Source organism: Condylura cristata, unplaced genomic scaffold (assembly GCF_000260355.1).
Source record: "Condylura cristata isolate star-nosed mole 26May11 unplaced genomic scaffold, ConCri1.0 scaffold00018, whole genome shotgun sequence".
Lineage (NCBI taxonomy): Eukaryota > Metazoa > Chordata > Mammalia > Eulipotyphla > Talpidae > Condylura > Condylura cristata.
In genome coordinates, this window is record NW_004567119.1 from 5,633,899 (window position 1) to 5,650,973 (window position 17,075).

The 17,075-nt window shown below is 41.5% G+C and overlaps 1 protein-coding gene across 5 annotated transcripts in view; it reads right to left on the reverse strand.

Moving 5' to 3' along the window:
* The window catches only part of INPP4B (inositol polyphosphate-4-phosphatase, type II, 105kDa), a 458,439-nt gene that overhangs the window by 144,988 nt on the left and 296,376 nt on the right, over positions 1–17,075 (reverse strand). For all 5 annotated transcript variants that reach the window (XM_004685297.2, XM_012726889.1, XM_012726886.1 and 2 more), the window contains 2 exons: positions 14,273–14,384; positions 7,061–7,133 (listed from right to left, as the gene is read on the reverse strand). In XM_004685297.2, coding sequence (XP_004685354.1) covers positions 7,061–7,133; positions 14,273–14,384 — 185 coding nt within the window. The remainder of the gene's footprint in view (positions 1–7,060; positions 7,134–14,272; positions 14,385–17,075) is intronic.

Genomic DNA, 17,075 nt, shown 5'->3' on the forward strand with positions numbered 1-17,075 from the left:
GGATCTTTTTAACTCAGTAATCTGTTACTTGGCTTTCCGTGGGACCCAGTCACAGTGAAAGCCAAGCTGCTCTGATTCCGAGTTATCCCAAGTAAAGATGACAAGGACATGTCCATAAGGCTAATAACTGGCAGCACATAAAACAGAGGTCTACTCCAGCAACATGGGGCTAGGAAGATAATCCAGGGAGATCGTCCAGGATGAACTTCTCTTCTGTGCCTGTGTTAGGGATGTCAGTGGACTGGATAAGGGATTTTACAAATTTAGACTCAGGGAGAGGGGATCATCGAAAGGCTCAAGTCACATTGTCTTTAATATATTTCTCCAGAGGAAACTCATCTGTGATTATGTTCACATGCTTTCTTCTTTCAGGAGGTGGAAGAAGTCACATATTTAAATAGAATCTGACTTTATTGGCTTCAAGCCTTACAAAACCATTATTTTAATGTACTGCAGATTCTTGTAGAGAATCTATTTATTGTGTAGCTTTTAATTATGCAGTTGTTTAATAGTTTAATTATTCAGTGGAATGTACAGGCTTTGCCTATTCTCCAAATGGTGCATTGCACTTACTAAAGATAAGTCTGTGTAATCCAATTAGATGCTGACACTCCCTCATTTGTACTGGAAACTATTTTAGATTTATATACATCTTAAAGTTAGGTTGGCTTTTTTTTTAAGATTGGATGAGAACTGAAGAAACTAAATAGTAATCACTAAAGCACTATTGTAAACATGACTTTAGAAAAGAGGATAAAAATACAGAAGGGGCAATCAATCAGAAAATGCAGGAGAGATAATATTTTTAAAAATAATAAAGATGGGGACTCTCTGGTCTTCCAGGTTCCATTGACCCTGAGACAAATAGTGAAGGAAGGTCAGAAGATTTGGCCATGTTGGGGGTCTGGTATTCAGGGCAGTTTTTAAATCTGGCAAAGAGGATACTGTTATAGTGACCTACTGATTGACCTCAACCCCATGGTCTCCATGTTCCAGTATGAGTTCAGTAGTATGTAGTCAAAGCTGAGGACGGGAAACTTATTGAGGCAAGCCCATCTTCATCTTCCAGGAGTGAGAGTGCATGAACATGCTGCAAAGTTCGCTGATGTCTTTACCTCCTTGGAAAAGACTGGTATCCTATCACTGTCTCCTTACTTGCCCAAGTTCCCCATCAGCACGGGAACTTGATGAAGGAGAGGACCAAGGTGTCCTCTTTCCAGTAGTCCTCATTTTACCTCCTGCACCTTACCCAGTGGAAATGTGTTCACCCCACTGAAATAAGTGTAGACCTTGCAACTCAGATGTTTCCCATCATCATTTTTCCCAGGAGGAGAGCTATTAGGGCACCACAATTAAAGCGAGAGGTATAATTAAAAATCCCACCTCAAGGGTGAGCACCAACATCTGAATAAAGAAAAAACTATAGCTGAGAGAAAGTCTTCTTTACATTTGTCCACCAAATGTTCACTTTTTGACTATACCATCTGCTTGCCTTTATTTTTCTTCTAGTTTATCTAATGTGAGTAGTGGAGGAGGCAATCAACTTAAATCAGGAAGACAGCTGAAGCATTTAAAGGCATCTAAGAGGAGATTCCATTGATTACTAGATAATGAAATTCACTCTTCCACTGAAACTACTATAAATCTTAAATATATTAGTACACTGCAATGAAAATATATGGAAATTCTGAAAGACCAAGGTTAATGGACTCCATCATGTTTGTTAAAACAAAGGCAAGAAATCTGGTGAGTAAGTACGAAGGATTAAGGGCCAAAATTATCAACCATAGTAGTCTCAATTACATATACCAACGGTATAAACACAAGGGCAAAATCTAGTTAAACTGGTATGGAAAAAATAGAAGTGATATCTGTTAACATTAAATGATATAATCTAAAATTTGACAAGGTAGCAAATTTAGTGCCTCATGGATGAAAAGAAGAAAAAGGGGGAAATGAACTTGCTTTTTGACTGGAATCTATCACTATGCAAAAATAGAGGAAAGATTTTTTTTAAATATTCTGAACCATGCATTGCTTTGGAAACAAAACAAAACAAAACAAAACAAAACAAAACAAAATAAAACAAAACAAAACAAAACAAAACAAAACAAAACAAAAAAAAAACATGGCCCTAATATTGTGTTCAGGGATGTGTTCTTGTGGAAGGCAGTTTAAATCTGTGGTGCTCTAGAAGGCAGGAAAAAAAATCTAAATGAGAATTTGGTGGTAATTTTTAAAGAAAATTAATAGTATATTTTATCCCAAACCAAAATAGTTAAATTTGAACATCCTTCTCATGAAGAGATAGCAATGCCTCCTGAAATATAAATCAAATACTATGACACACACACACACACACACACCCATTATCCGTGACTTGATAAGCATTTATTGGGTTCCTATTATATCCTGGCCCTGGAGACACGGGAATAAATGAACATGGGCCATCTAAACAGCTCATAATCTAGCATCTTCTGCCAACAACAGTAGTGATTGGGGATATAATGCTGGTTGGGTCAGCCACAGGCAAGATGATGGACAAGTGATGGCCCAGTGACACAGCCACCTTGATGTGGTGCTTCGCGTGGGTCACAGCCGCAGCATCATGTTTCCCGAGGCCCTGGGGGGATTCACCTGCCCATGCGCTTGCTTTCATCTCCTGTTGCTTTGCCCATCAAGGCCCCCTAAGCATACAAAATCTGTTGCTAACGTGCTTTCACACAAGAAAATCGCCCAATGAAGCATTTTTTTGGGGGGGGGATCCACCTCCATTGTTAGATGACACGTGATTGTAGATGGCTTAATCCAATTCTAGGGAAAAGGATCACAGATATGTAGCGACCCATGCTGATGTATCTTGAGACAGGAGGGGTTATCTTGTGAGCAAAAAGTACAAACACCAGTGAATTCTCCAGATAGGAGGGGGAGCCGATAACTGCAAGGGAGCCCCTCAATTTGGCGAAGTCCAACTTAAGGACAGTAATGCTGCTGGTTAAATCCTCTGCGAATGTGAAGGATGGGTACATGTACTCATGCACAGAATGGAAGTGGTATTGAGGAATAGAAAGAGTGATTTCATGACTCAAAACGTATGGAACTCAACCAAGGAAGATGCTGTGTCAGATCTAACGCTTGCTGACAGGGGAAATGCACTCAAAATCTGCAGGTAATAGGAAACTTTGTGGGAGGGTCTATTAGCTCCTCAGCTGTGGCAGATGATATAAAGGTGCATGAGCGGAGAGGTTTGCAGTTTTATGCTTTTACAAGGAAAATGGAGAGAATTACAACATCCAGAGAGAATTGTCTTCCTGACAAAACTTGTAAAAGGGCCATCATGGTCAGGGCCTCATTTATATTAAATAGAAACAGGTCTGAGGAAGACCGCTGTCCACAATGAGATGATATGTGACTCTGTGTGAACCTGATCAAAGTGACACTTCTGTGAAATATTTATCTAAAAGAATGGAACACAGAGCTAAAGCTAAATAGTGTTGTATCTGCCAACTTCAGACCTCCGATAACTAAAAAGGAAGTTAAAGATTGTCCACATCAGTTTCATCATTTGAAAAGAAATGCTGTCGAGAGAGGCTGCCCTGTTTGTGAGGGTCACCTGCTGGTTGGCATATCTCAGCGGTGACCCCAAGTCTTCTGGCAGCTTGTCCTGTGGTCTCATAATAATGGCACAAAAGCCTTTACTATCCCCCAGCAGACAAGCTGCCCAGTGGCTGAGCCTACGCAGGACATAAACTGTCCTGACCCTCTGCACCGCTCTGCGTTCAAAATTATTGGGTTGTCGGAAAACTCACGATGCATTTTTTTTTGCCTGAAATACATAGAAAAAAAAATACGTCATGACTCTTCTGACAACCAAATAGCTTCCCTTCTCTGAGCTCTTCAGTAACAAATACTTTCATGCTCTCTGATGACCATGTTGCTTAAAGGAATAAGCAAACAATGAAAGAGGTAAATCTGTACTGTTAACAACTTTATTCTATGAATAAGAGTTAGGAACTCAAACTAAATAAGACCTGCATGTTTCTGAGATATACTGTATCTCCTAATGTGCCCTGATTCAGAGAATGTAAAATCCAACAGCTAAAAGGAATTTTTTCCCCACAGAATTAAGCTACTACTCTATCGTGTGTAATTGCAAATCCTGTCACTCCTCCTCCTCATTCTTTCTCTCCTTCTGCTCTCCATTCCACAGACTCTCAACATATACACTCAATGTGCAAGGCGAACAGGGCAAGCAAAGGTGAGACCTTGGAGGAATGCCCTTTTTCTTTCTAGTCTTACAATAGATAAGTGGATTTCCTGAATTATAAATGTAACCTGGAGATATAAATAGAGAATGAAGAGCTGCTAGGAGATAGGACATTCCCTTCCTCACTCAATAAGTACTCCATAACTCACTTGAGCTGGCGAGTTCCAGATAATACATAAATACGAAGACTTCAGAGGATGTCAATAGCTCCCCTTTGGCCTACAGATTGGAAATACACACACACACACATACACACACACACAGGAAGAGAATGGATTAATTGCAGAATTGCTGTGTTATATATATATAGATAAGTCAATATAAGAAATAGTACATAGGCCTGATCATACATGTCTCTACCTACAAATGGCATTTTTGCATTTTAAGCAGGAACATTTCATTTAGCTTTAATCAAGCTTTCAGTTAAAAAACTTTGTAACATCTGACTCTCATTCAGTCTTATCTTCCCCTAATATAAGACTGTTCAGTGAAAATATTTGTGGCAAATACCCCAGCCTCTGAGTGTGCAGATTAAGGATACAGAAACACATCTCTGGAAATAAGTGGAGTATCATCACCGAAGCTGTCACCTCCATGAAAGAAGAAACACCATCATTAGTCACCCTCCGCGCCAGTAAGAAGCTGTTTAAATTGCAGAAGGAGCTGCTTCCATCAATCCCATGCCAGTGCCTTTGTCACAGGGCAAGTTACACACTAGGAATAGCATAGCACCCTCGTGATCTGGAAGATTTAGCACATGTTCAAAACTCATGGCTGGCAGATTTTTATGGACCAACAACTAAGAGATGCAGATTTACTTTTCATTACGTTCCCTCTGCCTTTTCTTCCTTTGGGGCATATTTTCCAAAGGGAAATAATTTTTTTCCTTTTCTATTTGAAATGTAAGCCAATCAGTTCTTAAAATGGCACTCAGGTTTGTGAGCATGAAAACCTACAGTGTTCACAGCGACTCATTGAAAATTATCTTGTAATTACATTATTAGATTTTGCAGATCACCTGATTCATGCGAGCTGCATTTAACATGAACGTCATATCTCTCAATTTTATTTCTCAAAATTAAGTCGTAAAATAATCTACTGAATGTACTTAAGTCAGATTATATTAAAGAACTAAGGTGACAACTAAGAACAACCTTTCTGTTTCTTGGTGGAAAATGTCATGAGACCCTGAGAGCATATTTTAGGTATCTGAACCACACAAACAAGTTTTCAGGCTCTTTTATGGTACATGCTTGACCAAGCTATGTAATGAACACCCCATACGAAATTACATCCTTCGTAAAGTAGGACAGACTGACATTTGGTCATAGACAGAAACAGAGCTGTCCCTCTTTGCTATGGTCTTCACTCAGTATCAGTTTTTGCTGTTCAATCTGCACATAAAAACACAATGGACTGTCTTTCCTTTCTCCGCTCCTTTTATCAGTGGCCTTTTGAAGGAAAAATCTGCTAATACTTTTGGGATTATGAGTAAGTCTTTGAAGTTATTAATCTGATTATTATACTATCTATGCCAGAGCTGGACAAGCACTGAGGTTTATGCTATTGTTAACACCGGTTTGTTAGTGAATGACTATTCAATAATAGCACAGCTTAGTAATTAAGAGGAAGGGACTTAGAATCAAAACCAGGTTTAACTTGTCGATTTTACTCTTTGTAATATGCTACAGTAGATGACCTTGAACAATGTGCTCATCTGTAAAATGGAGACAATGACAGAGTCTTCTGCATGGCAAATGTCAGGGGATTTGGTGGAACACGGTAGTTAAGGCACCTGGCTATTGCCTGGCAGGAAAGCAGTCATTATTTACTAATATTGGTATTAATGGCTGATAGTCTGCATTGTCATTCAAAATCAGTTGCGTCATTCCTATCTTTTAGTTGTACCCAGGCGTTAACTTTATCCACAAGATCATCATGTCAGACGCTGCTTGGTGCCTTGTTGATATTAAAATATATGACTGCTAGTGATCCAGTATACACACAGACAGGAGGGTCCGAAGACAGGTTTGAGTTTATGTCACTGAACCCATCTACCTACTGTTTTAACACCTTGATTTTGTGAGTTGTATAACAGAACACTGAGCTCATTAAGTGCTGTCCCTTAATATGCTTGTTTCAGATAACAACACCCAATGGCTAGAAAAGATTCTGTTTGTTTTGCCATATAGCTAAGGTATTTTCTTACTGAGCTGCCGAGTCTGTGCCCGCTGCTGCCAGCTCACAAATGCTACTGCATCTCCGGAGTGTTCATAACTGACTGTGAATGCTGCCCAGTTTGCTGTTGAGTTTACAGGAAATGAGAATTTGTTCATGTAGGAATGCAATGTATTTTTATAAATTGATTTTATAACACTTTTCTGAACTCATCTATTGCTTCAATTAGATTGTCACTGAAGTCTTTAAGGTTTTCTAGGTCTACTGTCATCTGCAAATGGTGCTAGTTTCACTTCCTCTCTCCCAATGTGGATTACTTTTATACTCCCTCCGGCCTAATTGTTCTGGCTAAGAAATCCAGCACTGCATTGACCAGTGGTGGTGAAAGTGGACAGTCTTGTCTTGTACCAGATCTTCCTGAAGAAATTTCCAGCTTTTCACACTGAGAATGATGTTAGTTGTGTGTTGCTCATACATGGCCTTCACTATGTTGAGGTATGTTCTATCTATCACCATTTTCGAGCATGTTTATCTTAAAGGAGTGTTGAATCTTATAAAACGTATGTTCTAATGAAATCTAGCACAGGAAAGTAAGTTTCTAAATGAGGTACATACCTGAGTTTAAAAAAGGTAAGTTATCCTTTCTGCTTACACCCTCGGGGGCTGTGCATTCACATACCAGGGCACACTGGGAAAGAATGAAATAAAGCATATTTGACGGTTACCTCAATTAAAAATAAAGAGAACATTTGAAAATAATCAAAATAAGAAACTAAGCTCCTTTATTTGCAAGACTGTGCATATGGCTCCAAAGAATTCTGAATAAAACATTTTTGTAAAAATGGTTTTCAGTAGATTGTTTAACTTGTGATTATTTACTACACTTATATAAACTATAATTGCATTATGTAATTATACATTTCAAATCCCGTTACATATTGCTTAGGGAAGAAAGTAAAAAGCAGGACAAGGTTATTTTCAGCATGCTGCGAACCGGCTCTACCAGAGAAACCATCCTGACAAGGTGAACGGCCTATTTCTTTCACCTGGGATGATTTGGGGTCAATAAAAAGCAGATTATTTTCTAAATTTTTAGTAAAGATAACCTTAAATAAAACACAGAATATGTTGTAGCATCTAATCACCCAGGGCAACGTGATATTTTTATCCCTCGCCAAACAATGCAAATGACCATTTGTAAACAAGCTGATATCCAACTTATCAATGTTGGATTGCTTCAGCAGTTTATAAATAAGCTGTTTCAGAGATCATGACTCTCTACTCATCCATGGTTAATAACAGATTAGTTCCATAAACCTTGACAAAACCAACACTTCTCTGGACAGGCAGAATGGAGCGACCCAAAGAGACGTCACCATGTTCCCAGGGAGTGAACCATGCGTGGGAGAGTGGACCCAGACAATCTGCAGGAAGCCTGACACTCTCCCTCAGCTTCCTATAAAACTGTAACAAAGGAAGCAGCGCTCACTTGGCCCGCGGGCATTGACAAGAGGACTGTTTTCACACAGATAGATGCCAACATCTGTCTCTTCAAATAAGTTTCCTTCTATCCTTAACTTATAAACAAATGAGGGAATAAATGAATGGACGAATGGACAGAGGTCTGGTGAAGGAGAGAGGATTTTCAGAGCAAATATAGCAAACATAAACAAATGCATGCAAACAAACAGATGGAAAATGTCTGAACATTCTTTGATTTAGGAATTATCAGGGAAACAGCTAAAGACTCCCCTAGAGCCTGTGAGGGCTCAGACCAGCTCTCCAAGAGGGTCCATCAGGGTTGTATGGGCTAGTCACTAAATGCCCCCCTCTGTCTCCCTTCCACCCAGCCTCTCCTGGAATTAGCCTCTGTGAAAATCACAGCCAGTCAGGTCACAGTGACTGATGGAATCTACATGTCCTGTAAGGATTTTGAGAAGGAAGATAAATGATAAAAACTTCGACTTAAATGCTCTTTTCTCTATTCTAAAGTCCACTATTTATTCTTCTATCATAACACGCATCACATTTTGGAAAATTTCTTGTCAGGGATACATGTCCTTGCAGAGGTGTTGAAGTCCTAGTCTACTGAAATACAAGTGACTACAAACAGCTCTTCAAATTTAATGTTCTCTGAGTTGTTTCCAGAGTCAGAGGTGACCCCTTCTCAATCCACTACTCTTTCAGAAAGGCACTTCTCAAATCTCTAGAGCCATGTGCAATGATGCTTAGACATACTTAAAATTATTTGTATCTCCTATTTCTAATATTTTCTCTACTCCTTTCATTCTACATTGGGTTGTTAAAATAATCTTTCGTGGACATCAGATCGGTATTCTGTGCTAGAATATAGAATGGTAATTTGTTGCCCACTCAAATTCAGTATTCTCAGACTGGCCTTCCAGTCCGATTATGATTTGTCTCCGACACCCCTTGTCACAATAACTAGGTGCATAGAAATGGGCCTGAAGAGGATTATCTCCTACAATATAAATTACAGGGATGATTTTAGCTTGAAATCAATTGGTGAAGTAGTTGTAACTCACCAAGACTAGGCTACTTTCTGGGAAACTGCCTCAGTGAGTGGAGGTAGCCCTACCTCTTTATTATGAAAACAACTTCACATTTCCCAACAGTAACCTGTATCATTTCACCAAATGGGTATGGAAAGAAAACCTCCGTATAGCCATACCTTCCATCCACACTGGAAGGCAGGCATTTAGGATAATTTCAACCTAGTTATTATTTTACTTTATTGTATCTTAAAATGCTAGTATTCAGAATGCTCTGAAGACTTAAATCCTGAGAACATAAACAGAAAATAGTAAACATTTACTAAATGAATCAATATTGTCACATATGAACTATAGTATTTTCTTGAACTGTTTCGGATAAAGCTTTTGTGACTAGATTAAAATATTTTTGATGCCGAGAATCATATTTCATATTTCTGTAGCTTATTTTATTGAACTTTCTTTTACAATTGACCCTAGAATCATCTTGACAATATTCTAGATGCTACAGAGATTAAAATGATATGGAATCTGTGCTTAAGGAGGCTCAAACTAGGCCTACCGCGTGACCCACTCTGCTGCCATTATGATGGAAACTGGCAGCCTTAGTTACATACCTATACGCTGCGCGCTGTTAATGTGATGACTTCGCATCTGTTTTTCTGAGCAGGAACAAGTGTCACGTGCTATATGTGGCACAGAGCCCCACAAGCCCACTGACTCTAAGGAATCCTTTAAAAACCTCATTTGATGGTGTCAAGAAGAAATGTAGGATAGCTAAGATTCTTGGAACTTCATGACTTTGAGTATCAACCGATCCTTTGCTCTTGTTCATCACACATCCTAGAGTCCCTGTTCCTCTCAGATATCATATATTTTATTTCCTTCTCATTTTATTTCAAATATCACAGTATCAGTAACTCTATCATTGACCCTTCGGCATAATGTAACATTCCTTATTTTTTCATCCTTATATTTTCTATAGCATATATTGCACCATCTGATCTAAAATATGCTGTTTTCTTTTCTTTTCTTTTCTTATTTTTTAATTATTTCCTTCCCCTGGAGGCAGCATCTGTGTGTTTATTACCCCACATACAGAACCCAGTAAAAAACCTGGGACACAGAAGACAGTATTGTTTGATCAACAAATAAAAAACATTTCATGGCTGTGAATACCCTAGACAGTGAAGAAGGTCAGTCACACCACTTTCCCTGGTCTATCTGGGCCAACTCAGGAGACAGAACCTTCAGGAAGGTCCTTCACCACCCAGGCACCCTCTTGCCTATGACCACATCTGAAGGGAGTTCACATAAATCACCACTTCAAAGAACGGGGCCGAAGCAAACCAAGAGGCTTGGAGGTCATGGAAACGTGGGTGATGTCAGGGCCGAGCGCCACTGCCCCACCCACACCAGCCTGTCCTCACAGCTGTGGTGTGAGTGGCGACGGAAGCATCATCCTTCCTTTGTAGAACCCACAGCTACTGTGGGTGCCAGAGCTGGGCCGCACCCTAATGTAACACCCACATTTCACAGAGGCAAAGCCAGGCAGCAGCAGCACGGAACCCTCCTCAGAGCCACCCTGTGCCACTCAGCCGCTGCGGCCGGGCAGAGGCCAGGCCCGTGGGCCCACAGGTGTGTCCCACCGCTATTCCCTGCCTCACCTGGGCTTTCTCACCTTTCACCTGATTGGATGATTTTGCTTCCTCTTTCTTTCTCCAGCAGCACTTTTCTTGACCGTTCCAAAGTTTTATTGTTTTTTATCACCCCCCTTTTTGTTTCATAATCCTCCACTGCTTTCTAGACCTTTATTCCAGTTTGTAGCCCCTGACTGACCAGCTGGTAGAGCATTTTACACAGATATTTTCCTTTTGAAGAAACAGTCTTAGATTTTTCTTTTCTCCGAAGTCGTACTGACTTTGTTTATTCATTTTTCCCCCATGTCAAGTTCTACTCTAGACATTGAGAGATAAAGAGGGGTAAAAATTGGACAAATGTTTTTTTCTCATGAAATTTAATTCTAGCAAGGGAACTAGATAAATAAAATAAGACGCTGAGCAGGGATGGCTCCTACTAATAACTCAGAGCAGGTATAAAGTGTGGGGTCAGAGAAGGCTTCAGGTAGAGGGTGATATTTGGCACAAAGCCTGGAAGTGAGGGAAGAGGCACATGGTCACCTGGTGGGATGCCAGAAAGGGAGAATGCATCATGACGTTCATGGACCTCAGCTGGAAATGCACCTGCACCGTTCATGGAGTGGCAGAGAGACAAAGTGGCCAGGTGCAGGTGAGGAAGAACGAGGCATGGAGGACGACGAGCGGAAAGTCACAGGCCAACAGCATTGAGGCTCTAAGTGCGGCCACTCCCGAGGTGCTTGCACCTGGAGGGAGCTGAGAGGCCCCTGAGGGAATGACCTGCGCTGAGCTACATGTTCACAGTTGTTCTGCTGAGAACAGACCTTGATGGTTGTGGGGGGTAGCAGGCGGAGGGAATTGGGAGACAGCTGTAGAAATCGAGTGACTGACAAGGTCAGTGGCAGTGAAGGGGTCATAAGATCTTGGCTTCTGGATTGATGGAAAAAGCAGAATCAACAGGACTTGCTGACATATTGACTGTGTGTCAAAGGTGACCCCCAAATAAAAAAGATGGGGAGGAGGGTGTGGATAGCAAATACAACAGTCCACCTAAAATGTCAGCTTTGCAAAAGGATGATGTTAGCATTTTGGAAGGGGCGGGGATTGTTCTTTCTGCTTCAATATGTTTTGAATACTTTGCCTTCTACCCCGAGGTGTTTTCTGCATAAAAGTTGAATGAAAGTCTAATAAGGTGAGTGACCCTCTGGACAATTTTTTCTTGTTGAGAATACTAGGGTTTGGGGAAACAATTAAGTAAATGTATGTGTGAGGAAAGATCCCGACGTCTCATTTACATATTCTCTCCTCTGGAGGTTCTGTGAGAGTCAAGACTCAGACGTTGCACTTCCATGGGGTCCTGTAATGAACTGAATCGTGCTCCCTTAAACTTCCCTGCCGAGGTCCTCACAGCGTGTCTGTGTGGAGAGGAGACATCTTGGAGGCAACGAGGGTGAAATGAGGCCACAGGGTGGGTGTGCGTCCTGAGGGCCAGTGTCCTTACAAGAATGGAAGAGCGACCAGTGCTGCTTGGCCTCTCTCTGTGATGTGCGTGAGGAAAGGTGGCATGAGGACACAGGCGTGTCTGCAGGAACACCTGGCACCGGGTCTTCCTGGTATTCCAGAACTGTGAGTGAGTAAATGCTGGTGGCTGAAGTGGCTACTGTGCTGTGGCGGCAGCAGCTGATTCCCTCTGGTACCACCTTCTGCCACCTTCTACCGACTTCCATACACGTGTGTGAGAACGCACACCCCTCACAGCCCAGGACTGAAAGCGAGGAGCAGCTTCACTCTCCCTCTCATGCACGCACCCAGCCGGAGGCTGTCACTGGAAGGAGAACCTCCGTTTCCGTGATCTCCCCTTTTCACATGTTTCAATCCTTCACTAACTTCAGGACTTAAGTCACCACTCGCCGGAGACTGTGAAGACAGTCACGGGGTTTCTGATTTAGCAGATCTGCATCTGGTCCTAACCAACAGCCCAGAAAATTCTGACAACATTTTGAAAAACACCAAGACAAAGTTATTTCCACATAAGTCTCATAAATATTGTGCATAAGGGGCCTTACTACAGTTATTCATTCATCAGCAATATCCCTAGGATTGCAAGTGAGTTTCTAGTCATTTTATTTATTTATTTATTTTAAGATGAAAAAAGCCAAAGTTTACTAAGAATCCAGGTAGGACAGAACTAATGGCAACAGCACTCGTGCATTTCCCCTTTCAGTCAACCCACAACTTGTGCAGGATGCGGGCTGGCTCGGCCGCCTCTTATTTCTAAAACAGCACAGTGAAGTCCTTTTTAAACTCACCTTACAAAGTAAGAAATGTGAAGTGAACTTTGTGGGGCCTAGTCCCAGTATTAAGTTCTCCATTTACAGAGAGAGTGTGACACAATGGGCACTACCCAGTGCTGCAACATGGCAAAGTTGCCAGAGTGTGGGGGGACTTTCAGAGGAGCAGAGGGGAGCTGCTCCTGGATTCCAAGGCTGGGAAACTTCAAAGCCCTGAAGTGGGAAGGTGCAGCTCTGGTGGCCCGGTCCAGGCAGAATAACCTAATTCTGCTCAGCCCCCACCTGGCCTCTTTGATCTGCACAGGTCCACGTGGTGGTGGTCATGGTGGAAGACTATCTCTGCAGAACTCCAAAGGAGGTGGGGGTGGGGTACAGGGACCCACCGGGAGGGAGTCTCCAGGTTTAAGGCCCAGCTTTACCAGGAACTGCTGCAAAACTTTGCCACCAAAGACCCAGTATTTCTAAGCAGTGGAATCCAAACCACTGAACTCCCCAGGGCATTTTCATGGTTAGAGATATGTTCCAGGGGGCAGGAAGGGAGCGGAAGAGAATCAGGATTGGGGCAGCAGAAAAGGCCCCTGCCGATTCTGGGAAGGGGCAGCATGTTTGAAAAGCAGGCAGATTCGTGGGTAAAGCACCTTATGTAGGATAAACACCAGCTCTCCTGGAGATGTTTCCTAAGTACCATAACTGAGCCATGTTCCCACCTAAGGGTCCCTGTGTCTGAAAATAAGTCATCATAGACTCACGTAGGAGACCAATTTCCCTGTAGAAAACTGCCAGCAGTTTTGAGGGCTCTCCCCTGTGCCTCTGTGACACAAGCAAAGACATTACTCAGGCAGGAAATGAGACTAATACTTCTAGAAGTTTCTCTCAGAAAATAGAAGTAAAACTCCTGGGCACACACAGTGGCGCACTGGCGTCTTTCTGCTGGGCTTGGCAGACACAGCCTCTACTCCAGCCTCCTCACCCCTCCTCCAGCTGCCTCTTGAACAACGCACCTAAGATGCCCTTCTCCACATCAGGTGAAGTCCAACTCGCGTCTCTTCCCCAAGAGGGTTCTGAGAGTAGTGAAGTGTTTACTTTTGACAACAGCCAGTAAGTCTTCTGAGCCTCTCTGTATGGCAAGATGCGAGAGATCGTGGCTTTCTCGACAGAGAGGAGGCAGGTCAGCGCGGGAGTCAGGCTAGAGAGGAGGTTCTGGATGGTGCGTCCTCCTTTGTAAAAGCCCCTGGCCTAGCACGCAGCACACTTTGGACACGCCGTTGCCGAGCTTAGCTTTTGAGTAATGTGATTCCAGACCTCGCGGAGGTGTCAGCGGCCCAGGCGTCTGGCAAAGCTGGTCATTTCCAAGGTAATGTGTGCAGTGAGCTGGCTGAAGCCTACCTTTTGTCCCTGCACTTCTGTTGTGATGTGGTCGGCTTCCCCATCCTCAATCTCCCCCATCTTCACGACACTGACTTCTATGGTGCCAACAACTTTGCCACCATCTGAAGTCCTGCAACCAAAAATAAATGAAATGGAAAGATAAGAATCTTCTGTTTCTGAAAATCACTGACATTGTTCTTTACTTACTTGGTTTAATTAAACAGGTTATATTTAAACACTTCAAAAGGTGTTAACAGTGTTGGTGTCGTTTTGAATTAAAAAAAAAAAAAACAAAAAAAACTTAACCATAAGTTTGTAAGGTGATTGTCAGGCACTCCCCCTGGAGAGGAGGCCTTGAGGAGACTCACAGAGAAGCTTAGCTGCAGCCGGCTGTGCCTGTGTGTCCCCCTCCACCTTTCTCAGCAGAGCAGACCACCCCCCACAACCTACTGCATGAGGTATGGTACACAGGTGACAAACAGCACTGAATAAAATGGAAAATCAGGTAGACATCCCTGTATTCCTCAACGGCCAGGCCACTGGCAACAAATCCAATATTCTACCTTTCAGTTAACATCATTTTTTCTAAGACTCAGTGAAGAAGATTCTCTCCCAGCAAACATAAGTCAAGGAATACTCAGGGTTATATGGATACGTTATATGACCACGTTATATGGAAATTGACCACACAACAAACAAAACCTTTTTTTTTTTGTCAGATAAAATAACTGACTCAAGGAGATGCAAAACTCATCCAATGTGATAGTGTCCCAAATCCAGATCTGTCTTCTTCAAGTTTGTTGATCATTGAACAACTCTACTTAATGATGATAGTTTACTGGTAAGATTTCCATCATCATTTTGTCTTCATCACACCAGTTTTAGAACAGGCAACAATAATGAGCGATAAAGTGCACACTACTTCCCGTTACGATTCTCTAGTTTCTTTTTCTGATCAAGAAAATACACAGAGGAATTGCTGCCATCAGGCCATGGAAATCCTGACAGGTAATGTTATTTTCACGTGAATCTTAGCTTGAAAAAGATAGCAACCCAACTCTCCACAGGTAAGACATGTGATTGTGGCATTTATGGAACTCAAACTGACCAGTTGTCATTTATGTGACATTTAGTTTTCTTCAATTAGGCACATTCATTTCTGAAATTTGTTTTTGGCTTGAAATTGATCTGAATACCACCATGTCTTTCTTTCAACAATTCCTTCCAATTGTCACTATTTTATTATAGGTGGTAGAAAAGAGGAATAGGGAAATTAAGATAAAGAGCTTAACAGAATGATAATTAAAATAATGAACAAATTAGGTGAAGAGGGAAACCCAGTGATGTTTCTAGATCATGGGAAGTTTTTCTAAAATAAAAAAGTAGAAATTGAAATGTACCATTTAAATCATGTTTGTAAGGAAACCTAACTGGGAACATTCTGGCGCCCTAACTGGGAACATTCTGGCGCCAGGTGCAGAGCTAATGTTACAATGTCATAAAATAAAGATTACGTAGTACATAGAAAAAGAAAAGTGATTTACTTGTGATAGTGTATTCAGATTTCATACTAAAGTATGAAATAACATGCCTCTTGGTGATTTTTATATCGGTGGAAAGCATAATACTAACTCAATTACTTAAAATTAATATAGAAAGCTTAAACATTAGTCACAAAGAAGATGTGGACATAGACAACAGTATGATTTGTAATTCTGTGGGAAACTACACTAGCTAGAGTTCTGGGGTGGTTTTAAATAATTCATGATACCATTTTCTCACTGAAAACAATGTACTAACTTGTAAGTCATGACGTGACATATCACTGTAGAATTCTTCAGCTCCTGATAGTTAGGGCATTTAATAAGAGCCCTTATTGGTCCTGCACATTTGCTGTTAATTTCCTCGAGATTTGCAGCCTTCTGTTTCCCCAAACATTGGTCATCAATGGCATTTAAATATTTTCTTCTCATAGGAATTATTTGAAATATTTTGCTTGAGTAAACTAAGCTGGGCTAAGTGCTAGAATTGTGTCTACTCTCATAATGTTTTTGCTGCACTAATCTAAATAATGCATATAGTGATTTCAGACAGCAGACGCTCACACCCTCCTTCAGGGCTGGGTAATACACTCCGTACATGCCCTGGTGACTCAAAGTGGGTAAAGGGCTGAACTGAGGAGCCTGCGCTCTCCTTGAGCTGCGGGACTGAGAAACTCAACTGCAGGAAACTTCACTTGTAATGTGGACACGACTGTGCTGTGAGTTTTCAGCTGTGACATGATTTCTGCGCAGTGTCTTACACAGGCTATGTACCATTCCCTTCTGCTCCCCCCTTCACCCCAGGGGTACCAGCAAGACTGCTGGAGTATGAGTAGTGGTGTGCTGGAAGTAGTGATAGCAGAAGCAGTAGCACCAGAATCATCAATAACTTTTATTAGATTTAATGTGATTTCAGAAATTTTCCTAACATGGACATTCAACACTGTAATAAATAGATTAAAGGGTCGCATGGTATATGCATTTCAACAGTGATTAAATGCTCAATGAAGATACAAAGAGTTGGTGATTGCAGATGTTAGGAGGCTTCCATCCTTGGTAGTGCAAAGAACACTCACTTTTAACCAATTACAATGCAAGTGAACCTTTCCGAGGCATCAAAGTGGATAAATTAGCAATGAGTCATGGGAATATGTCTCTGAATTTATGGTTCTATTCATTCTCTTTGAAAGTATCTGGCTATTTTCTCAATATTGTTCATGCTTTAGGTTTCCTGCTTCTCTCTGTCTCCTACGGATTTTCACCTGTGCCTGACTGGAATC